Source organism: Rhipicephalus microplus, chromosome 2 (assembly GCF_043290135.1).
Source record: "Rhipicephalus microplus isolate Deutch F79 chromosome 2, USDA_Rmic, whole genome shotgun sequence".
Classification (NCBI taxonomy): Eukaryota; Metazoa; Arthropoda; class Arachnida; order Ixodida; family Ixodidae; genus Rhipicephalus; species Rhipicephalus microplus.
Window position 1 is genome coordinate 137,922,413 of NC_134701.1, and position 25,602 is coordinate 137,948,014.

The 25,602-nt window shown below is 45.3% G+C and overlaps 1 protein-coding gene across 5 annotated transcripts in view; it reads right to left on the reverse strand.

The window, feature by feature from the left end:
- The window catches only part of LOC142796382 (MAM and LDL-receptor class A domain-containing protein 2-like), a 154,586-nt gene that overhangs the window by 107,137 nt on the left and 21,847 nt on the right, over positions 1 to 25,602 (reverse strand). For all 5 annotated transcript variants that reach the window (XM_075886850.1, XM_075886846.1, XM_075886849.1 and 2 more), the window contains 3 exons: positions 5,868 to 6,029; positions 4,023 to 4,123; positions 2,004 to 2,091 (listed from right to left, as the gene is read on the reverse strand). In XM_075886850.1, the coding sequence (XP_075742965.1) occupies positions 2,004 to 2,091; positions 4,023 to 4,123; positions 5,868 to 6,029 (351 nt within the window). The remainder of the gene's footprint in view (positions 1 to 2,003; positions 2,092 to 4,022; positions 4,124 to 5,867; positions 6,030 to 25,602) is intronic.

Below are 25,602 nucleotides of genomic sequence, written 5' to 3' on the forward strand. Positions count from 1 at the left end.
TGTGCATGCAACACTTCTACATAGGTTTGGCGTTATTTCACAACATGTCACTCAGTACAAAAATTGAAACACGGTCACGTCCCCTCCATATTTTTCAAATAACGTCGATTATCAGGTACGTGAAATTTGCCGAAGTTTCATTATATGCTCAGCGCACGAGAACAATGTATCTCGGCGGCACAATAGCATAGCGAAAAAATTACAAGCACACCTAAAGCTATTGATAACACACTCACACTTTCACGTTTGTATTTGTGCCATTAAACAGTAAACATTATTGACAAGTAGATGAAGAAATACTGACACCGAAATTTTCAGTAGTCACTTTTTGCGGCGAACTGAAGCCCACATCATCAAGAACCTAGCAAGTGTAATGGCAAGTGTGAATGCTTCAAGTAAAATGAATTACAAGATGTTCGTAAAAAGTAGTTTTAAGATTTATGCTACTTAGACATCATGATATGCTATTAACATTTATTCATGTGTTCAAGCAAGATTTTCTGATGTTTACATGACGGCTTCACTGCGTGGCTCCGTTGGCATCGAACAAGCGGTAATTTGATTTCATTTTCGTGACATGCAAAACAGTCGTTTAAGTCAGCAGAGTCGCAGTGTAGTTTCATCTCACGCTATAGTGCCGATGTCAGCAGGTGCGCCATGAGAGAGTCCTCACAGCGAATCGTTTTCCCCTTTCCTGACCCTTTTTTCCTCACCTGACCTGTTGTTGATGTCAATAAACTTTAATCTTGGTCCTCTGAGACACACTCGCACATAATGATATCAGTACAGATGATATTTGTTCATCGTATTAAAGTTAGCTTCGAAAGATGGTGACGCAACGCCTTAATATCCCTCTTAACCATCCTCTTAAAAACTGGAGTGGCATTTGTCCCAGAGCTCCCCGTCTTCTCGGCATGATTCGACGCGCCTTCAGTTTGTTCAGGAGACGTTATAAGTAAATAAATTCTCCACAGGTCCGCATACGTGGAATATCAGTTATGAATTCTCACCTACCCCGCCTTTCCGTGCAGTGGTGTGCCTGTTCTGTCTTGTCTCACATTGCCATCTTGTGCCCTTTAGAGTGCACAACATGAGATAGCAGCATTCAGGTGAAAAAGCTCGAAATTCTGAGAATTTAAAGATTTGATCCTGGCAATATATACGCTTTCACTCAACGGATAAGGGGAAAGGAGGAAAGAGAGCCTCTGACAAGCTTAGTGAAGGCGAAAAGGAAACACTAGCTTTCTCGTTTTTCATTGTGTCATTGTTCGAGTGTCCTTAGATCAGCGTCAGTTTGTGAAGGCCAAAGAGTATTTTTCGTTAAGCAATATATTTATTATCTCTTATCACATTTGCTACTGCTGTAGCTACTTGCGTTGTGATTAAATTCAGTGCACTATAGTTATGGTGATGCAAGCACTAAGTCAATATACCCTTATATTATATTGTAGCAAAGAAAAGTGGGTGTCTATAAACAAATTTATTGAATAGAGCAGCTTCTACAAACAACCACATAAAATTAAGATACCATATACTTATATCAAAATTTAGATGCAACATCTTGGCAAAAAAATTCAGTAGACTTAATTTGAAACAGCTCGACAATATTTAGACGCCAGATTATTGTAAACAATCCCGCTCTCCCATGAGTGCAATCATGTGATACCAAGCGCTTGTCTCTGTCCTTCCTGCCCCTGGCTACATATCGCGCTCGTATGTGTTCTGCGATCCAGTCTAGGACCACTTGAAAACAAGCGATGTGCAACTGAAGTTGATTTATGTTGAAACAAGTTAACAGTCGGAACCATAGTTGTGCAATTTATTTGTTCATTCAAAGGAGACATCCACAAAATACTTCCTCCTTCAGATCACTATGGTTGTTTTGAAGCTGTTTCCAGGCAAAAAAAAACTTCTCTCGCTTTCCTCAAAAACAAAAAAAAACACTTGACATATTTTGGCTGAGACACGGCGTACACAATGTTGCGCTGCACAATGAAACTCACCTCTCTTGCTCTTGCATCTCTGCAACCGTATTGCATCTATGACACAGACTTCCATGTGATTTCCTTCGATGGTGCATTCGAACCTAATCTGCAAGTAAAAAAAAAAGAAGTTTACACTAGCTAGCCATGTAAAGCTGAGAGGGACAATAAAGAGTAAAACCAGGTTCGCATATCGGTAAAGTACAATTTCACCATCCCCATTACACCACTCTAACTGCGAGACGATGCTTGGTAGCGGAAAAAAAGTGCGTAAAAAAATGGCTGGTGCAAAAGCCATCTTAAGATCCCCTCAGCAAACACCAAGATGACATAATTCTTGACGACAGCTCCATTACGTATTATAGGTAGCTTCTAATTGATGAAATTGAACTACATTGTCGCCTGTGGGTGTCATTGATCTAGCATACGAAGTTCCAGGAACATTAATCGAGCCAATGTTGCAAAAATACGAATATACATCTTGAAATTTTTTACGTCACACAGCGAGATTTGAGGGCGAACTTGAAACATGAGAACAAAACCCTGATTTTCTCAGCTGGTAAATAACTTATCACGTGACACAAGCGACAATGCAGTTCCGAGATAGCGTAAGACTAGAAACTTGAACAAGACGGTGTGAACCTCAGAGAGCAGTTTATCTCTCTAAACCAAGTCACTGTTTCTCTTTAGTGTTCTTCTAAAAAGGTGGTATATCTCAGGTGCTTAGGACGACCTTATCCTCTGATGCTAGGTATCTCCTCGGCGTACATAAGCTAGAGTTGAGCCTTCGTCTTCCACAGACCTTGCAAGTATATTCTAACTCCAGCACTAAAAAATTACGTGCTGACGGGTCTTTGGCACCCCCGGTTAAAGTGCGGGTTTTTTGCCTTTCATGCTCGGCTCACGCCACACCGAGAAAAGTCAGCCTGGTGCCAGCATCAGTCAGTGTCCATCAGTGAGCGAGCTTGGTGGTGATGCCACAGGGCGCATGCGGCTGCGATACCAGGACAGAGGGTTTTTTAGGGGCGAATCTCCCTAAAGCGTGGGTCATGCGTCTCCTGTATGTGGTAGCCACCTCTCGGTTTAGTCTTTGGAATGTCCGCTCGATAGAAGTACTTGTATATATTGAATATATGATGAAAAGATGCGTGGTAACTGTGCTTGGAGTGGTACTCGATGGACGGACAGACATACGGACAGAGGGACATGCAGACAAATGGACGTGCAGATGGGCAGAGAAACAGACGGACGTGCAGAAAGACATACATAAATACATACATACATACATACATGCATGCATACATACATACATACATACATACATACATGCATGCATACATACATACATACATACATTCATACTTAAGACCTCATGAATGGACAGACATACAGACAGTGGACGGAAGGATAGACAGACAGACGGACGGCCGGAAGAACGGACAGGGAGACAGACAGCTGGAACACGAATGAAAGGAAAGACAACAGAAAAACCAACAGATGGACGGACGGACGGATGGACGCGGCCAGCGATTGATTCACGGTTTGCCGATAAAACCCTTCGAAGCTTCCCCCCACTCATCATCATTCACTCCGTGTATAAGCTGGGATTTTTTTTCTTTTTTGATACAGTAGACGTTTTGCCTCGAGCGTTAAAGCGGCGCTCTCAAATATTGATGATCGATGTCTCCGCCGATGACGTACGCAGTTGAACTGTGACTCAGCCTAGCTAAAACACATTGGTCTTGAAGCATGTGCGCAGACGCGGGGGAACACAGAAGAGACACAAACGGGCACCACGTTTGCGTCCGTTTGGGCCTCTTTTGCGCTGCTGTGTGCCTGTGTAAATACTTCAAGGTGAGTGTGCAGCTGTTCACTTTCAGCAGACTCCATAGCATCAGATTGTTCAATGATATTTCTAAAGCCACAGTGCGTGTTGTTCCCGTATGTCGTAATCAGAACAATCGGATTAGCTCAGCATCCTCTAAAAACTACCTAGAAACGATGGGTAATATGTTTATCACTGCTACACTTGGCAGTCACCCGAAAATTTTGCTCCTCTTGGAAAGCCACTTCTGCCGTTGTCCATTCACGTGGCCCCAGTTCCTTCATAGACCTCATCCACACAACTTGGCTTCTTGCACCTATTGAAAAAAAAAAACACAAAAAAACGAGGGAGCTCTTTCGAATTTTCGCACATAAAAACATTCAACTGGTTGAACACCACGAAACACGTTGAACAAGAAATCTGCAAGTGCATGACTATTTTCTTAGCGGCCGAGACCATGTGGTGCCCTAAAGCCACCACCAGAATTAATATACGCACTTACACTTGATTGGGCAACGCGAGATTTTGTGACCCTAGGCACTCAGGCAATGGCATTTCAGGGAACGCCTCTCACTGTGTGGTTTTACACTACTACAACAGGCATTTTGCCATGTGTGCACTCTCCATCATCACCATGATTTTCTGACGCACCCAGATCCATCCATTACCTTAGTTTAACACAAATATTTCGTCTTTTGAGTTATCGTAATAAAGTTGAGAAAGTCCTTTCTAGACTCAGTTTGTGGGAATCGTAGAAATATACTGATTGTAATTACTCCAAGTGCGAATAGCTTTCTTGGCACTTAAACCATCATCACCATGATCATCTGCATTAAGGTCATTGTAAAGCAGTTTTCTTGATTTTCCACTACCCCCTTCTGTGCACGTGAATGTGTGACGTCTGCCACCACCACTACTACTAATACAACTACTACTATTATTACTACTACTACTACTACTACTACTACTACTATCACTGCTACTACTACAACTGCTGCTGGTACTACTCAAACAACTACTACTATTGCTACTACTACTGCTAGTGCTACTACTCCTACTGCTACTACTACTACTACTACTGCTACCGCTACTACTCCTACTGCTGCTACTTCTACTACTACTGCTACCACTACTACAACAACTACTATATACTACTGCTAATACTGCTACCACAACAGCGGTTTCACAGGTGTAGCTAACGTAGCTCCACTGTCAAATGGAGTAAATATAGGCTGACCCCTTATAGACCCCAGGGTGCTCTTAAGCTTATTATTAATAAGCTCATGAAGCAGAGTCTGCATCCATGTCAAGAAGTCCTTATAGACACTGGTCGAGATGTGTCCGCGAGGTGCGAATATATACAAAAAACAAAAAGAGCGCCGTTACAAATACTGTCCAAATAATCAGATATAATACACGTACAATGACTGTTGAAACAAGGAGCACTAAACCGCAAGTTGCGCAGCTAATCAATCGAAGTACTGTAAACGGTGAGGCGAAAGTTCTTTCGTAGCGTAGTTGCCGAAAACCAGAAAGATCACATGCTATAATTACGTTATCGATCAAGCTATTTTTAGGCGAACTTCGCCTGAAGAAATACAAACATAGTATCATAAAAATAGGTGCATATAGTTTTTTTTAAGCCCGTTGTAGAGGGTGATCATGCACACAGTATCTCTATAGCTGGGATAAGCATATGGGGCATAGATACGTTCCGTGCTAGGCTTCACCACTCTGCGTTGAAGCAATGGTGGTGTGAAAACCGCTTCATTTGCTGGAGGGGCCTTGTTTTTTTTTGGGGGGGGGGGGGGGGGGGCGGTGTTTGTTAGGGCTATACAAGATAAAATGCTAAAGGAAGATCCTGATAGCGTTACTTCTGATAAAATTTTGATTCGTGCCTGGGGGGTTCATTGCTTAGATCTTGTGAGAAGTTGTGTTTCAAATTAGTTTCTTATCAGTGGCCTATCAAATCGTGTTTAACACACTCAGAATCTCTGGATATTTTCCTCGTAGGAATACCTTTCTTATCCTCGCCAAGTCGCGAAATCGGTGGAACTCACCTTCTGTGGAGATACGTATCACGTAATTCAAGGTTCCAATATAAACGTCAGGATAATAGTGAAATTGGAGACATTGTAATTCATTGCTTCCAGGCAACTCTGGTGATGTGAACCCGGCCTTTACAAGACTTTTGTTCCTTGGTCGCCAATACACATGACCACCTGCACAAAAATAGTAAAAATGGTTGTGATAAGGTCCAATTATACGCACAAAATAGCATTTTTCGGTAGCAGGAAGCAACAAAATGCATCGTATTTATGGCAATGCTTGAAAAAATAAAAACAAGAAAGAATAACAATGAAGCTCCAAAAAACTTACGCGCATCTCGGTTGTACATCATTCATAATATCAATAGATATATTTCCGAGTTGTAGAAACCGTGGAAGACACATGTCTTAGTTTAGAAATATCCACTTACTCTGCACAAACATTTTGGAACATGACCAGTCGCACAAACCTAAATGGCTCACTACCATGGAATGGAATCTTTCACGCTTTTGCAAAATAATGCCGTTCTGCTCCTGCGGCGGCCAAGTGATCTCCGCAAACATCTTCACCTGCACTGCCCATGTAAATCTCATGGAAAAGCCTGAAGCATGAAAATTGCTGTCTGTGCTTCTTAACAAAGTAAGTGTTTTTCATTGTACAGTCGACTCCCGGTAATTCGAAGTCGCTTAATTGGAAGTTTCGGTTAATTAGAAATGAGCAAGTGGTCCCATCAGTTTTGCATGCAATCGTATAGAAAAAAATGCTCGATAATTTGAAGTTAAAAACCCATAATATTGGTTAATTAGAAGTTTTTTCAATCGACAGTCTCGTCGCGACCGTAATTTTACAGTAAAATGGGGAACTTTTCATATGCCAAAACATCTGCCAGATCGCGCTGGTGTCTTCGCCATCACTACTGTCCGCAGCGCCACAGATCTTGAAGCGGCAATCTTTTTAACGCTGGCGAATCGCATCGGCGGCATCGACTGACTCTTTTAGTTGACTTTTGTCGAGACTCGAGTGTGTCACCGCGTCACCCGCGCGCTGGGTTGATTCCACACGTGTTTCCGCGCTTCTGATTTTGAGTGTTGTGGTGGTGACGTACGTTTGATAATGGCAACTCGTGGCCCTTACCGAACGCTAGACCTAGCGACGAAAGTCGAAGTCTTGAAGAAAGTTGACCAGGGAAGCACCACCAAACAAGACATTGCAAGAAAGTACGGCATTAAGCCTAACACGCTGTCGACTTTCATAAAGAATAAGCGCTCAATATTGGATGCGTTTGAAAGGGAAAAATTCAAGACATCGCGGAAGCGGATGCGCACCGGCGCCTACCCCGAGTTGGAGGAAGCACTGCTGATTTGGATCAGAGAGGCACGAAACAACAAACTTCCTCTCAGTGGTGAAGTCGTCACGGCAGAAGCGTCATCGCTTGCTGAAATGTTGGGCATCAACGACTTCGCTGCTTCGGATGGGTGGCTTACGCGTTTCAAACATCGCCACGACTTGATTTTTAAAAGCGTGTGTGGGGAGAAGTCGTCAGTCGATGAGGAAACGTGCCTGACATGGAAAGCGGGCAAGCTTCGCGAGTACCTCGAAGAATACCAGCCGGCAGACATTTTTAATGCAGACGAGAAAGCGCTTTTTTATCGGCTGCTACCGGACAAGACCCTGACATTTAAAGACGACGACTGTTCTGGAGGCAAAAGAAGCAAAGAGAGAGTGTCAGTGCTAGTCGCGGCGAACATGACTGGCACAGAACGGTGTCGCCTGCTTGTGATCGGGAAGGCTGCCAAGCCTAGGTGCTTTAAAGGCGTGAAGACGCTTCCTGTGGATTATGCCTCGAACAGAAAGGCATGGATGACATCCGACATATTTAAGGACTGGATCACCAAACTCGACCGCAAGTTCTCGCAATCAAGCCGTGAGGTGTTGTTCCTTGTGGACCAATGTAGTACCCACATGAACGTACCTGCCTTGAGTGCCATCCGTCTTGTGTACCTGCCTGCAAACACGACGTCCGTGTTGCAGCCCATGGATTAGGGCATAATAAAAAATGTGAAGGTATTTTATAGGCAGCATCTCGTCGAGCGCATGCTTTTGTGCATGGACAACTCGTAGCAATACGAGGTGAGTTTGCTTAGTTCCATCAACATGCTAGCGCGAGCTTGGACCCGCGTGAAAGTAGAAACCATCGCCAATTGTTTCCGGGCCTGTGGTTTCATGGAAAACTCGGGGGATGCTTCTTTTTGTGCGCCAGTGGAAGTGCAAACAAATGAGCTCGACGACGCTAGCTTTCGCGCCGCTCTCGGTGACGTCCGTTTTGACGAGTATGTCGCTGTGGACAGCAACGTCGAAACATGCGGTCCACTAACGAACAGCGAAATCGTGCAGATGGTTCGGCCCCATGACTGCATTCCTGAAAATGACGATGATGACGACGACATCGGAAATGAGCCACCACCGAGGGCTGCCGATGTAGCTGCGGGTCTTGCTCTTGCGCAGCGGTTTTTTGTTGGAGAACACAACGCCGAAGAAGCACTTCGACACGTGTATTCCTCACAAAACTTGCGAGCCGCAGCCAGATTCGGCAAGCAGAAGAAGATGACAGACTATTTTTCCTAAAAACTGTCGCGCTTTTAAACTAATAAAAGTGCCGTTTTTAGTGCTTTTTGCTTAATTCGAAGTTCGTTTAATTCGAAGTTTTTGCGGTTCCCGTGAACTTCGTATTAACGGGAGTCGACTGTATTCATATAGATGCGTATGGATACAGTGCATAAACAGATGATTGGCTGTTGTACGGAAGAAAAAAAGACGCATGACTGAGTGGCAGAACACCCACTTTCCATGCAAACTACACAGGTTTGATCTCTACTCGAACCCGAATTTTCGATTATTTTATTTGCATCTTTCTCGATTTTTCGCTCCCGCACAAGATGAAGATTTTTCACTCACAGCCGCCGACACCGATGTCGCGATTTCTGTGACACCGAGCTTGTTACCGCAATCACTTTAAAATTGTGTAAGCTGCTCCATTTTAATAGGTTCCAAAAAACACTCTCATTCTGTAGAGTTAGGCAGTAACACGACAAACAGCGGTTGAAGTTCATCCGCCCAACTAATATGCGGGGCAAAGGGAAGAATTCGTTTGTTGCCGAATCAGTGTGACTTGGTGCATCTGTTTTACTCAACTCTCAGCAGTAACGAGACTGCGCACACATCAAAATATTCGTCCCAAAAGATTCGGCATATTTCAAGGGAAACAGTGCGTCCATTTCTGGGAAGGTAGACAGCGCCTGTCCTGGTCATTTTCTTGGGCTTGTAGGTCCATCAAAGGAAGACGTTCTTTCTTGCATGAAATATTTACAATCCCGATGAGGTGACGCTAATGACAGTGACGTGAATAGAACGCGAAACATGAAGGAACAAGGCTGTAGACAATCGCCCGTGAACTCGGGAAATTTTATATACCTCTTACGGATAAAGATATCTTTAGTTGAACCGGTCAAATGAACTAGATGTGCTCAGGTGATTTGCTTGATATCTTTGCGCGTCTCGTTGTGGTTTGTTGCTGCAATTATGGTTGCGTCTCCCAATTTCTTTTGCAGGTCATGCCGGCTTGTGCGGATGAACAAGAGATGATCACGTGTGCTTTCTTGTTCTTGTTTCCCATGTTCATGTTGCTAAACTTTATTGAAAGTGATCGATTGATTGATTGATTGATATGTGGGGTTGAACGTCCCAAAACCGCCATTTGATTATGATAGACTTCGTAGTGGAGGGCTCCGGAAATTTTCAGCACCTGGGGTTCTTTACCATTCCCCCATATCTGAGCGCATGGGCCTACAGTATTTTCGCTTCCTTCGAAAATGCAGCCGCCGCAGTCGCGATTCGATCCAGCCAGCTGCAGGCCAGCAGCCGAGTACCTTATTCACTAGACCACCGCGCGGGGTTCATTAGAAGTCAGTGCCGGTCCTCGAGAGATCCTTGTAGTTGTAAGTCTTACACGCTGTTCACGTCCCCTCTGAGTACCAACTGCCACGGCCAGACAACTTGCTAAGGAGAGCACAGACTCGCTCTCTGGATTTTGTGCCGACCGGTTGTGCCCCCGCGATCTCCAATGACAGCGCAGCTCTGGCCGAGTGGCTCGCCGTACGCCATCTCCTGACGCCGACAAGAGCTCTCGCTAAGTGGTGCCCCGTCCTCGGACTCCTGCGACCGTGTTCATCTTTCCTATCTTCTCCTTACGTCTAAGTGTCACTGTCCCTGCGCCACGCTCTCTCCTTCCCCCTCTCTATCTCTATACCTTTTAATCCTATCCTTTTATTCTCTCCACCCTCATTCCTCGTGAGCTACTGTTGAGGTGTCGCACTATGATGCAGACGGTTGCGGGGCTCACTTTTATCTTTTTTTCTCTCTTTTAAGAATCGCATAAGAAGGAGAGCACAGCACAAGCCCCATGGTGATAGTAAACGATAACGAAATTTCTTTGAGGCTCTCAATAAACTTTGAGGTTCTTTTCCACCACTTCTCTTACAGTCGCATTGAAGTCGCCATTACAGTTCTACACCCCGACTAAATTTTTTTTCAATTCATTTGTCCTTTCTTTGTTTTTATGCAGTAATTTCCTCGTATTGGTATGCTTGTTTGCGCAACTGGATGTCAGATTTTTTGTTAACATTAGACTGGTATTACGATTTCGCATGTGTGAAGTGTAATTCATTATGGCAGTAGCGTGACAGCTTCAATGATCAAATTGTAATAGGCCGTCATATTGTGATAGAGGGCGTTCTCAAACCCAAACCATGTAAACCAGACGGTCTAGATAACCTCCGTCTAATCTCACTTACGTCATGCCTAGGTAAAGCTATGAAACACGTCATTCTCTACAGACTCATGCGCTACGTCGAGCAACATGACATACTCCCGTATAACGTGATCAGTTTCCATACCTGGCTGTCGACTCAAGACGCCGTGCTCCTGATCAAGCACCAGCTCATACAGGTTATCCCAGTGCATGCGAGAGTGCTCCTAGGTCTCGACGTCGAAAAAGGTTTTGATTGAACAGAGCACAAGGCCAACCTCGAGGTCCTGCCGCACTGGGTCCTGGCAAGAGGTTTTCCCAATAGTCAAGTCATTTCGTGGTGATAGACAAGCGAACCTCAAACTAAGAGAACTAAAATTTAAGGTGAGGGCATTCGGAAACAAAGGCACCCCACAAGGTGCTGTGCTCTAACCCGCGTTATATAATTTAGCAATGACCACTGTTGCCAGAAAATTTGAGCGAATAAAAGGTATACAATTAGCAATATATGCCGACAATAAAGTCATATGAAGCACCAACGGCAACATAGAGCAAACGGAGACTAGAATTGAGGAAAGTGCACAACTTTGAAAGCACTCTCGATGAAACGGGGCTAATTTTGTCGGTGGCGAAGTTGGAACTTTTCATTAAAGACATCGAGGTAGGAGTCGAAGACCCAATGGTGAGAAACCAAGATGAGAAACCCAAGATTATATTGCACTGTCACGACGGACAAGCAATCAAGCAGGTCGAAACAATTAAAGTTTGAGGCTTCCACTTTAAAGCTGGCAGTACCAACCTCGCTGCCATTCATCATATTTTAAAAAAAACTGACCAAGTCCTCAGGCTACTAAAGAGAATCACCAAACGACTCAGGGGCCTTGGTTAGGACAGCACTCTAATGCAGGTTAGCCCAGTGCATGCATTACATGCCTTCACTCTCAGTCACTTCACCTACGTGGCAGGTCTCTTTCAAGGGTCGCAGGCTGAGCTGACTAAGCTCAACACTATTATCAGAAAGTTAGTCAAGGCTGCCCTAGGTATACCTAACAGTGCGTTGAACGAGAAACTCCTGAGCTTCAGCGTGTACAATACTATAGAAGAGATGGCCGAAGCACAACAGATGGCGCAGCAGGAAATACTAACAAGGACACGTGCGGATAGGCTGATACTAATAGCGATCAGGTCAGTTCCCAATAGATCGAAGAATCGGAAGGAGGTCGAGGTTGAACTGAATGCAGAGCTTAAAGGAGTGATCAATACCACTTCCCTGCCGAAAAACATGCATACTGAGCACATTGTCAGCAGGCGAAAAGCGAAAGCGAAAGCTTTATTGAAAGATATCGAACAGGTAGGACAACAGGTGGCCGTCATGGATGCAGCCTGGTTGAAATATCAAATGGGCCTAGACGGCTGCGGTAGTCGACAGCCAGAAAGAAGTACGGGACGCCCTGACTATACTCACTAAGGACTCCACGGTGGCGGAGCAAGCCGCGGTTGCTATAGCTATCAGGAACTGAAAATGCTCATACATATATAGTGACTCCAATGCTGCAATTACGAGCTTTGACAAGGGGCTAGGTGACTAGAACTGTGGTAAAACTTATGAACAAAGTCAATGCTATCGATACTGAAATTCGATAGAATCCTGTGCAATGGGACAAGTGGACGAAACTCGCATCAACCTCAACGAGGTGCCGAATGATCAGGCACGAAGACTCGCTTGCGGTGCTGGTTAGAGCCCACCCGGCGCCCGCTACCATTTCGGGGATCATAAAGATAATTTAATCACATACAAGGACATCACAAAATATTATTACTTGGGGCTTAGGCAATTTCAACTGCCCCAAGTTAAATTGAACAGGGCTCAGGTAGTGACGTTACGTTTACTGCAAAGCGGAACCAACCCCGGCCCGTAATTTTTAAATAAAATTCACCATGATTGTGAAACTCAAGATGAGTGTGACGCGTGCGATAGCTTCATTGCATCAGACACATGCTGGTCCCACGACTCTCGCCGACCCCGAAAAACAATGGCTTTACTGGCAGAAGATGGGGCGAAGCTCGTTTTACCAAGATCAGCTACGGACAGTCCAGAAGGTCCACGATGACGCCACAAAGCTCGGTCTGACAGTACCGACGTGTACGCGGCCCGCTTCGGTCTGAGAAGACCAGACTTCAGGACCCTAAACAAGTTTTGTGGATGAATGAATGAACGGTTATCTTGCGTTCACGCTATGTGCCCTGCCCAGGACCATTTCTTCTTCCTGATTTCAGCTATGAGGTATTTAACATCATTTTGTTCCCTGATAGGCTTTGCTCTTTTTTGAATCTTAAGGTTACACCAATTACTTTCCTTTTCATTGCTCACTGTGTAGTCCTCAACTTAAGTTGCATACTCTTTGTAATCCTCCCCCTTTCTGCTCCGTAGTTAAGTACAAGTTGTTGTACTTTACTTTCACTTTCTGAAGATTAACTTTAGAACCTACCATTCTGCTCTCCTTTTCTGGTTCAGTGATATTGAATTGCAATTTGTGGCCTGAGTTACTCAGCAACGCACTGTCATCGGCAAAGCGATTGTTCCTAAGGTACTCTCCATTAGCTCATATCCCAACTCTTTCCGTTCTCGGCATCGGAAAGTTTGCTGTAAACACGCGGTAACTGGCATTCAGGAGATCCTATCTTCTTTTTTTACACCATTCCATGTTGGTATTCTGTCACTTTTTTCATGCAGCACTACGGTGACAGTTGATCCACTGTAGATGTCTTCCAGAATGTTTATGAATACTTCATCGGCGCCCTAATCCCGCAGTACACTGGATGACTGCTGCGTATCAAGCTTATCAGTGGAGGCGAAATGCCAGAGGGTCACGTATTGTGTGCGACATCAGAATCTGTTCAGCCCTCCAGGGTCGAAATTTTCAGTTCTTCACTACGGTGTCCCCTCCCAATCATATTGCGGTTTCGTGTTGTAAAATCACACACAAAAGATTGTGAATGCCATGAAGGGTTACTTTTGGGTGTCCCTCAAGAAAGAACTGGACTTTGATCATGGTGGTGTGGTCCCAAGCGCTGGCTCGCTTCTTATCTGGATAGCCATTAGTAATGGCTCATATATTGTACAGCCACAACCACGTCTGCGTATAGCAGGCGAGCTGCCTGGATGGATGGATGGATGGATATGGCTGTACCCTTTAGATCGGGCGGTGGCTAGTGCCACCAAGCCGTAATACTTATAGAACCAAAAAGTAGATTCATTTTTTTCCTTTAAATAGTGAGGTTGAGGATTCGTACTTTGCACTGAAGAGTTTATTTTCACTCATGCCTTGACTTTCGCCACCAATCAGATAACCTCCTTCTAGTTAATTCTACACGCTTAAAATCTATTTTGCCCTCCCTGTCCCTAACCACAGTGCTTTGAAGAACTCAGCACCATCATCCTGAACTATAGGGTGAATCCCTTTACAGAACATTATCAAATGTTCGGCAGTTTCTTCTTCCTCTCCACACGCACTGCATACCGTGCCTACCCCTTCGCATTTAGCCCGATATCTCTTGGTTCGCAATACTCCCGTCCTGGCCACAAAAAGTAGAGAACTACCCCGAGTATTATTATATATCCTTTCCTTGGCAATTTCCTGCTTAAAAGTTCAATAGATCTTTAGTGCGGACTTTTTAATCATGCCGATTCTCCACATATCGGTCTCAGCTTCCTTCACCTTCATCTTAACCGATAATTCTTTTTGGTTTGGCCCCTTGCTGTTTTCTAAGTATTTAGCAGTAAAATTTCTGGTTCGCTTCCTCCATTTTGTATCGACATTCTTCATGTACAAGAAGCTGAAAACCTTCCTTGCCCAACGCTCCTCCCCCATTCCTCTGAATTGCTTCTCAAATTTTATCTTGCTAGCTTCCCTGCCCCCAAATGATGTCCATCCCTGAATGCAGGAACAGCGCAACCTACAAGTAGTTACTTCGTAACTACGGAAGCGAAAAAACAAGGACAGAAAAGAGCGCTTTTTCGCTTCCGTAATTACGAAGTAACTACTTGTAGGTTGCGCTGTTCCTGCATTCAGTTATGTCCTACCAACTTGCCCAAGCTTCCACGCTTCATGTCCATCCCATATCACCTTGTACTCCCTGAATTGGTGCACTCCCATGGGCTCCTAAGGCAACCCTACCTATTCCACATTACTTAATTTCTAATTTTGCTTGAACTTCTGATCTCATGCACAAGACTGCATTGCCGAACGTCAGACCAGGAACCATGACCCCTTTCCATATTCCTCTCACAACATCATACCTATTGTAATTCCACAGTGCCCTGTTTTTCATTACCGCTGCATTCCTGTTACCTTTAGTCATCCCGTATGTTTCGTGTTCCCTTAGGTAATCGGCCCCATTGCTTATCCATACGCTCAGATATTTGTATTTATCTGTTATCTATAGCGTGACCTCCTGTATTCTAAGCTCACTACCTTCATTGTCTATAAATATCATGACTGCTGATTTTTCTTTACTAAATCTTAAATCTAACCTATCTCCCTCACTACCGCAGATGTCCACCAATCTCTACAAATCTTCCTTGTTGTCGGCCATTAGCACTATATCATCTGCGGACATCAATGCTGGTAGTGCCTGTTCAATGAGTTTTCCTTGTTTGACGAAAGAGGGGTTGAAGCCCAGTCCACTTTTCTCTAATTTGGCCTCTAATCCTTGTAGGTACATCATGAATAATAAGGGTGACAGAGGACACCCCTGCTTAAGCCACCGTTTTACCTCTGTGTACTTGGATACCTGTTTTTCCCACTTATAACCACCTTGTTACCTTTATAGATATTCTTTAAAAGATTAGTGACTACATCTTCCATCCCTAGTGTGTGCGGTATTCTCCACAATTCCTCTGAAACCACGCTATCGTACGCTCCCTTGATATCCAAAAATGCTAGCCACAGGGGCCTGTGTTCCTTTTATGCTATTTCGATGCACTGCGTCAGTGAGAAGAGATTCTCTCTAACCTCCTGTGTTTCCGAAACCCATTCTGCAGTTCCCCCAGCACCCCCTCATCCTCTATCCATGCCTGCAGTCTTTCCTTTATAATGTGCATCGCCAGCCTGTAGACCACTGATGTCACTGTTATAGGACGGTAGTTGTTCATGTCAGCTTTGTCCCCCTTTCCTTTATAGATCATGCTTATCCTGCTAAGTTTCCATTCATCGGGGACTTCACCATCGATTATTAGTTTGTTCACTGCCTCTCTCGAAGCCTGCTTAGACTTCGGACCTAAAGTCTTTATCAGCATTATTGGGATGCCATCTGGGTGTCACAGAACGAGCGCTCAAAAAGGGCGCGCCGCCAAATTCTCGCGACAAAACGCCGGAGTGACGCCGCGAGGTCAAAAGAAAAAGAAAAAAGAAAACAAGCTCCCCGGGCACGCTCTCTCTCCCCTCGGAAGCGTGGGCTCGCCGACGAACCTCCTCACCCTACAACGGTGGCCGAGCAAGCACTCGAATGTTCTAGATGGAAAGGGGCGGGGTCATGCCGGGTTGAGTCATCCGTCGCGGACGGCATTCGAACAGTCTCGCCCTCTCCCCAGCCTTCGCTGCGCATCGCGCCGACGAAATGATGAGAACTTTCTGAAATCGCGCGCGGAAGGTATTTAACCGAGCAGCGGAGATGAGAGATCAAGAGAAGACGGAAGTTAGCACCAGAGCGCATAGGGATTCCGCCGTGTAGTCGGCGAAGGTTTTGTTTGTAGAGACAAAGCAGGAGAAGAAGATGATTTCCACCAGAGGGGTGACGACTCGAGCTACAGGCAAAAGTGTGTGTTTACCGCTATCGAGCGAAGACGCGTGGCAACAGCTGCGTGTGTGAAGCCGACGTGTTTCCGGCGAAGAAGTTTGAAGCTTGGAGAGAGGCCAATTGAAGATGCGAGGTTTCCTGGAAGAGAAACTTCGGCGAGGTTTCCTGGAAGAAAAACTTCAGGGGCAGCGGAACGACAACAACGCTGGACTTTGAGTGAGTGATTCTCGGAAGAGTATCATCCAGACTTTTGTTCCAAGAACTTTGGACTGAATAGGTTTTCTATCTTTTTAGTCTTTAAGTGTCTTGGTTGTTCAATGCATGCGACTGCATTGTAGTGCGTATTGTTGTCTGTGTCCGTTGTTTCGAGTGTGGCTGATTATACTGTGTAGTACGTTGTTTGATTGGTGACATATTGTACTCAACTATTGTGGAGTGTGCATTCTTGTGTATTGTTTTCGATCTGCCATTATTGAGAATATAATTTTGTTTGTTTATCAACTCTCGGTTCTGACTTGTTCTTTGGGCCACAGCCGGCGTCCGCTGGCGCGCCAAAAAGGACCACTTCTAAATTGTCCACGCTTTCGTGGTGCGGCTCGGGGGGCCGATACTTCGGCCCTTGGAATTAGCCCGGCGATCGCCTCCCTAATTAACGGGACCTGTGACACTGGGCCTGTTGATGTACTACTAGAAACCCTTTTTTCAGCCCTTTCCCACTCTGGTTCTGAAAATGGAGTCATTGCACCACCTGATTCATCCTTGTCTATTGTGGCGCATAAAGGACATCTTTATTCAAACTTTTCTGTCACTCTTGTTCTGATATATTCAATAGCTTCGTCCCCTTCTAGCCTAGCACCTTGAGCTGTAGTTATAAACCTCTGCTCTAAGCTCGTCTCCTTTTTTAGGGAGTTTAGGTGGTTCCAAAATTTCGCAGCTGCCTTTCTATTTTTTTATGTACTTCTGCCAGCCAGTGAGCTCCCTTTCTTCTGAGCTTTTCATTGATCAAAAGAGATGCATCCCTTCTACAGCTTAGAAAGATTTCCCATTTTCTTTCAACATCATCTGCCGGTTCACCCCGCTGCTTAGCATGTCTGTGTTCCCTAGAGGCTTCCTGACGTTTTGCTATGGCTTTCTTAACTTCCTCATCCCACCAACTTTTGGGTTTGTGTCTTCTTTTCCAGGATGACTTGTCACGTGCCTTAGCAAGCTCTAGCTCAAACAGTCTAATTATATTCGTGTATGTTCACACTTTTTTATTATCCTCAGTGATTACTTTCTCAATTTGTTTAGAAGCTATCTCTATTTGAATTCCTGATTAAAAATTTTTCGGTAGTTGCTCATCTTGTTTCCTTCTCACTGTCACTGCTCTTCCAAAGCTTAGCTTAATACGCTTGTAATCACTACCCAGACTTCTGGAGCCACCTTCATCTATGTGCATTACCCTGACCTTATCATATATCCTATGTGGCATCAGTGCGTAATCTATCGTCGACTGCAGCCTTCCTACCTCCCGTGTTATTTGCCCTTCACACTTCTCGGTACTGTTGCAAATGATCAAATCAAGCCTTTCAAACATATCCATGATCGTTTTGCCTGTCGGGTCATTATACCCATCTATATCTTCTATGTGCGCATTAATATCTCCTAGTATAATTATCTCGCACTCTTCTCCTAACTCCTGAATGTCATTTGATATAAACTCTACCATTGCCTGGTTTTCCTCTCTTGCCTTTGCTTCCGTCCACAAGTACACGAAACCAAGGAGTGTCATTTGCCCTGCCACTTTTCCTTTCAGCCATAAATGTTCCTTGCACTCCTGCTTGACCCTTTGCCAGTCTGTACCTTTATGAATTAATGCCCCAATACCACCCCCCTTTCTGCTGCCTTCTGTTCTATTACAATATTCCCACGCGCAGTCTGCATTGTTTGGAGGTTGTTTTATGTCCCTGAGATGTGTTTCTACAAAACCGTATAACATCGGCCTCTGTTCCCTTAGCTGTTCTTCTATTTCTTCCCACTTCAACCTGTTCCTACCACCCTGCATGTTAATATATCCTATGTCTGAATTGGCTCGGCGCTCGTGGCTACGTCTATTTATGCTGCGGACTCTACCTATCTTAGATAATGGTGCCACTTTGGAATCGTATCTGTCCATACCACCTGTCGAAGAGTCTCCCTGGCTGTTTTCCTCGTTACTAGCTATCCTGCACACCGAAGGGCCCGCTTGCCCCCCAAAAAAGCTACTGCGCGTCCTGCAAGTCGCCAACCCACCTCATGACCTAGCCGCCCATCGAAGTGAATTCTGTCTCGTTGAAAACCACCCCACCTATGCACCTCTCCGTTTATTTCCACCACCTCAAAGCCCTTTTCTCGGCTCATCCTCCATATCTCTTGGTTTGCGTTGACAACCGCTCTTTGCAGGTTGCTATCACGCACCGGTACCTCCGGTATCGTGCATACCTGTACCTTAGGAGAAGTGTCACGCATGTCATCGATGCCTTTCGCCAGTGTGGTTGCTAGTCCTGCTGTATCTTCAATTAAAACATCGTTTAAACCACCTGAAATGATCACGAGGTTTCGTCTATCAGCTGTAGTTTTGCGTTTTGCACTCGCTTGCCTCATGACTGCTTCCAGCTTGCGTCCTGGGAACGCCCCTACTGCAACCCTCTTGTCACCTCTTACCCTCTCTTTGATGGCTTCTGTGCATCGATTTAAATTCGAGTCCCCGACGATTATCACATGCTGTGACTTTTCAGCTGGAGCGTACTGCACCTGGGGGTTACTTGCACCTGTGACGCCAGCTGCTTTGTCCCCTCCCAGCCCCACCACTACTTCGCTGAAGCTGGGCCTTGCGACAATTGAACCGGCTGAACCAGTTGTTTCCGAACTTGCTTGATCTTTCTTCTCCACAGTTCTGGTTGCCGGTTCCCTACTGTTCTCTCCGTAGGGCGCTTCTCTGTTCCCCTTGGACAGTGCTTTCTCGGCGGACTTCAGCCTTTCTCCCAAAGCCCTAGTTTTCTCTTGCTCTGTCGCCAACGCAGTCTTGAGTTCGGTGATTCTCATCAGCAGGTCACTCTGGGCAACCATCATTTTCTCCATTTTTTCCTCGACCTCACATTGCCTACACTTCGCGTCAGCCTCTTCTCCTTCCGCTTCTATACTTGGGTCCACTTTCAAAGCCACCCCACATCCTGACCACTCTACAGTCTTTTTAACCATATCTTTCCGACACCAATTGTCCCTATGATTTGTCTAACTCGATAATTACAAAACTCGAGCCCTCCCTAAGGAAAAAGAGAAAGTCTAAGCTCTCCTACAAAAATTTGCGTGTTCAATGCACGTCCACCCCCCCTGCGGGGTGGCAAAAAAAAAACACCAAAAAATCAAAGACGCACACACGCCCAAACTAATAAATAACTGGTGACTGACCCCCGAAAAAGCCATAGAATAAAATAAGTGCTACAGGAATTTTAACTGCTGCTTCATAATTATTAAGACAAGCTCAAAACATGCAGAACAACTTATCTGCGCAGTCGATCGGGAGCGCTCAGAAAACACGTCCATTCACTGTGACAGTCAGAACCGAACGTGCTGCCGATTGAGCAGCAGTGCCGCCCCGCGGTCAAAGCACACACTAATAGCAGCGGGACACACTACATAAATGCCCGTTCGCATCCAGCCATTGTCGCATCCACCCATTATCGCCTGCTTTGCTCCGTGGCGCGACACCTTGCGGCCGTTGCGTGTTGTGACATCGCATGCACAGGAGCATGCGTGGCCTTACAGACACGCAGGCATGCTCTACACGGGTGAGAACGGTGCACGGTGTGCTTGTTTAGCCGAAGATCCATGCTCCCTCATGGAGCTTTCGTCACATATAACTCATAAGACGGAGCGCGTTTTCACTGATAAAACGCGCCAGCATCAACGATGCATGCTTCGTGGCAGGTTTGAGGCATGCGATTATATGAAGATGTGATAATGCCAAAAGCTGCGTGAGAAAACTCCAGATGGCCACAGAGAGGGAGCCGTTTAGGCAGGCGTGTGTTATGCAGTCGAAACGTGCTTCGTCCTATGAAATAGATATGATGAAAGCACCCTGAGCGAGCGCGGATCTTCGGTTGAACAAGCACACATTCTAACGTTGTCACCCATGCTAAGCACGCCTGCATGTTTGCAAGGCTGCGTATGCTCCTGCGCCCGTGACGTCACAACCTGCATTGGCTGCTAGGTGTCATGCCGCAAAGCAAGGCTAGCTGCTGGCGTGCTATACACAGAAGTGGCCACGGCTGTACTTTAGTTCTTCATGTTTAGATGACAGTGAGCGCGAGAACTTTAGCTCCAAGGAACAGGCGTATACGATAAAACAGTGTTTTTTGTAGCTACGTGAAAGGACATCCAGAACTATTAGCTGCTCACCTTACTTTGTATTGTCAAGGTTGTGATATTGACGATGGCAGCAATTGGCGTATCCAAGAATAAATTATTTTTTATGTTACTTGACACCGGGAATCCGAAACTCTAACAATACAACAAGCAACGCACTTTGTACCTTGACAGCGGTAAACAGTGCGTCGCCCGTCGATATATAATCTGTGAAGTGGGGAAGTGCTTCAGCAGTTATACATGTCGGAATTTATATGCATCAAAATTTATATGCCGATCTTCACTAGAAAGCTGCTCACTCGCAGGTCGCTGGATCGAATCCCGGCTGTGGCGGCTGCATTTTCGATGGAGCTAAAAATTCTGCGGGCTCGTGTGTTCAAATTTGTGTGCAGTCTAAAGAAACCTAGGCGGTCGAAATTTCCGGCGTCTTCTACTACGGTGTCTATCACATTCATATGGTGGTTTTCGGACGTTAAACCCCACATATCAATCAATCATCAATGTTCACTTGAACACCTTCGGTACAACAGTAGTCATGCCTGAGTCCTGCCAGCAGTTCACGAGGAACTCCACAAGGCTTCTGAGTTCCGAGTGGACTTGCTCTCGTTCATCGAAATTGTCGATACTTCTGGTTCTCACAAATGAGTCATTATCCTGGTTATTCAGCGGCTGTTTCGCGTTAATGATCAAACAGGGTAGCCCGATCTGTTGGTGCTGGCAGTAGCAGGAGGTATGATTGTGGTGTTAGCACAGCGGGTCATTTTCAGGGACGTGCTAAACATCTCATTTTTTTGGCACGAAGCACTGGCTGACAGGATGACAGAAGGGCATCGATGGTGGCGGCAGCAGCATTAGCTACAGCGATGTATGGCGATAAAACTACAGTGATTCGATGCCGTGATTGTCGCATAGAGGGAACGGGACGAAGGACTGCAGCAGTGTAGCCTATAGCTTGCTGCTGCGGCTGCGCTGACTCGGGAATGCCGAGCTCCCTGACGCGCAAGCTCCAGAACAAACTTTAATGTCCGCCGCGTTGTGAGCGCGATTCCATCGGAAGGTTCTCACGTTATCAGAACGAGGATTGGAAAGCTCCGCCCCCCTGGTCGAAAGCAGCTCCCGGCCCGAACTCCAATCACCTTCCCCCTCCTACGTAGACGAGGGGTCACTGGCGCACCCCAACACGGACAACACAAACACCCGAGAGTCGGGGAGTCCATACCGCGTGCCTCTGAGTCAGAAGACAAACGCTGACTCGTCCAGGGTGCAGCGAAAGCTGCGGAATCCCAAGGGATCCTGCAGACGTCCCTTAGACAGCGCAACCAGTATTAGTAATGGCCCCGCCCCCCAATTTCGGGTGCAATAAAGGGTTCACCATCACCACGTTCCGACAAAGTGATGAGCACCTTTTTAACTCTCTGCGAATGTCAGTGAGAAACACTGATGCAGATGTTCGCGAATCTGTTAATATCATGAATTGCTTGTCGCAAGTAAAAGCCTTTTCTTCTTTTTCTTCTATCGGAACCTATCATGATTAATTGCAATGTTGTGGCATATGTGCGGCAAAGAAACAAGATTTCGATGCCAATTTCTTATGCAGTTATTGTCGATTCACTCAAATTTTTCTTCGCAAGTAATGTTCTTTTTTCTCCCCTTTTAGGTCGATATATGGATGGATGGATGGATGGATGGATAGATGGATGGATGGATGGATGAATGGATGGATGGATGGATGGATGGATGGATGGATGGATGGATGGATGGATGGATGGATGGATGGATATGGCTGCACTCTTTAGATCGGGCGGTGGCTAGCGCCACCAAGCCGTGATACTTATTGAACCAAAAACTAGATTTACTTATTTTTCTCCCTTTAAATAGTGAGGTTGAGGACTCGTACTTTGCAGTGAAGGGTTCAGTTTTCACTCGTGCCTTGACTTTAGCCCCCAATCAGAAAACCTCCTTCTAGTTAATTCTACCCACTTAAAGTCTATTTTGCCCTCCCTGTCCCTAAACCCCAGTTCTTTGAAAAACTGCGCCATCATCCTGAACTATAAGGTGAAGCCATTTACAGAACATTATCAAGTGTTCGGCAGTTTCATCTTCCTCTTCACACGCACTGTACACCGTGTCTACCCCTTCGTATTTGGCCCGATATGTCTTGGTTCGCAATACTCCCGTCCTGGCCTCAAACAGTAGAGAACTACCTCGTTTATTATCATAGATCCTTTCCTTGGCAATTTCCTGCTTAAAAGTTCGATAGATCTCTTCTTCGGACTTCTTAATTATGCCAATTCTTCCCATATCTGTCTCAGCTTCCTTCACCTTCTTCTTAACCGATAACTCTTTTTGGTTTGGCCCTCTGCTGTTTTCTAAGTATTTACCAGTCAATTTTCTGGTTCGCTTCCTCCATTTTGTATTGACATTCTTCATGTACAAGTAGCTGAATACCTTCCTAGCCCAACGCTCCTACCCCATTTCTCTCAATCGCTTCTCAAGTTTTATATTGCTGCTAGCTTTCCTGCCCTCAAATGATGGCCATCCCATATCACCTTGTACTCCCTGATTTGGTGTTTTCCTGTGAGCTCTTAAGGCAAGCCTACCTATTCACGTTGCTCAATTTCTGATCTTGCTTGAACTTCTGATCTCATGCACAAGACCGCATTGCCGAACGTCCGACCAGGAACCATGGCCCCTTTCCATATTCCTCTTACAACATCATACCTATTGTAATTTCACAGTGCCCTGTTTTTCATTACCGCTGCATTCCTGTTACCTTTCGTCGTCACGTATATTTCATGCTCTCTGAGGTACTCGGCCCCATTGCTTATTCATACGCCCAGATATTTGTATTTATCTGCTATCTCTAGCGTGACCTCCTGTATTCTAAGCTCACTACCTTCATTGTCATTAAAAATCAAGAACGCTGATTTTTCCTTACTGAATCTGAAATCTAAGCTATCTCCCTCATTACCGCAGATATCCACCAATCTCTGCAAATCTTCCTTGTTATCGGCCATTAGCACTATATTATCTGCGTACATCAATGCTGATAGTGCCTGTTCAATGAGTTTTCCTTGTTTGATGAAAGAGAGGTTGAAGCCCAGTTCACTTCCCTCTATTTTGACCTCTAATCCTTGTAGGTACATCATGAATAATAAGGGTGACAGGGGACACCCCTGCCTAAGCCCCCGTTTTTCCTCTGCAGGCTTGAATACCTGTTTTTCCCACTTTATAATTACCTTGTTACCCTTATAGATATCCTTTAAAAGATTAGTGACTACATCTTCCCCGCCTAGTGTGTACAGCATTCCCCACAATTCCTCTGAAACCACGCTATCGTACGCTCCCTTGATATCCAAAAATGCTAGCCACAGGGGCCTGTGTTCCTTTTCTGCTATTTCGATGCACTGCGTCAGTGAGAACAGATATGTCCATATGTTTGCCCAGCGGCCTCCATCGTATCTGCTTCATGCAAGTCATCCTTCCACCTCAAAAGATGCCCATCTTCAATCTCGACGGTTTCAAAGGTTTGGGCATGGTTTACGCAGGGCAGGAGTTACATGTCTGTTGGGGTGGGAACATAAAATTCAAAAGAAAGTGAACCCATGCAGCAGTGCAAACTTTAACTCGTTACAATTGCACTCACTACACAGTCCTCTCAAGGAAACCATGATTTTTTTAATAGGCACCGAACCATTGTAGCTACAACCTACGATGACGAAACATCTGCTCATTACTAATAAAAATGTACTGATCGAGCTTAACTTCAAAAGATAAATAGAACGTACTTAATTAATTTGTCTGTTACGTGTTTTACCTTGCAACTGAATATTTGTCTTCAAGTATATAAAATGTACATTTATCGGAAACAAATTAAGCACGACCGGATAAACAAATGACTCGTAGATCGCTGTATTGAGACTCGGCCATGACGGCCGCATTTTAGATTGAAGTGAAAGGGCTTGGGGCTCGTGTGCTTAGACATAGATGCAAGTTGAAGAAGCCTTGGTGGTCTAAATTTCCGCAGCCCTCCACTACGGCATCCCTCATAATATTATGGTGCTGTTGGGACGATAGACAACAGTGAATGAATGAGGTAAACGAAGTACGTTTCACATAAATCTTATAAAACTCTGTATTTAATTCCATGGCGTGTCATTTCCATAATGCGCCTGCTAATACTTGGAGGACGCTTGAACTTCATTTTAAAGAGCAGAACGTAACAGGCGTAATCGAGCCCCATGCGCATCAACTTTAATCCTGACGTGGGGAAAGCAACTGTTGCGTGCATACTATTGGCTTTTTCAAACCATCCTGCAATGCATACTGCAAGTACACAATGCCATTATTCTTCTTCTTCTCCAATACTGGCGAAGTACGCGCCATGCGTCCACTAGTTGTGCAAGGGTAGTAGCTTTGGTATACCCCGTGGGCGAGCATGCATATGCGCACAAATTTTAATACGCGGGCTCCTCTAACCCACCGACTTCTTGCGCTGTTCGCATGTTTCCACACCTGGTGTGATTTTACGATTCCGCCACCCAATACTGCACGTGTCTCCTCCCCGTTTAAGAAATTGTTATAGTTTCTGTAAGCAGCAGATTAAAGTACTGGCGTCGCTTTCTGGTAGAACATCTGCTTGGGCCGTAGAAGGCTTCAGCTCTATTGTTACACCGCAGTTTGTTTGTTTTTAATTGTGGAGAATTTCCGCGTTGCCTCAATTGACGTATGCATATGGGAGGTAGTGACCAGATAGT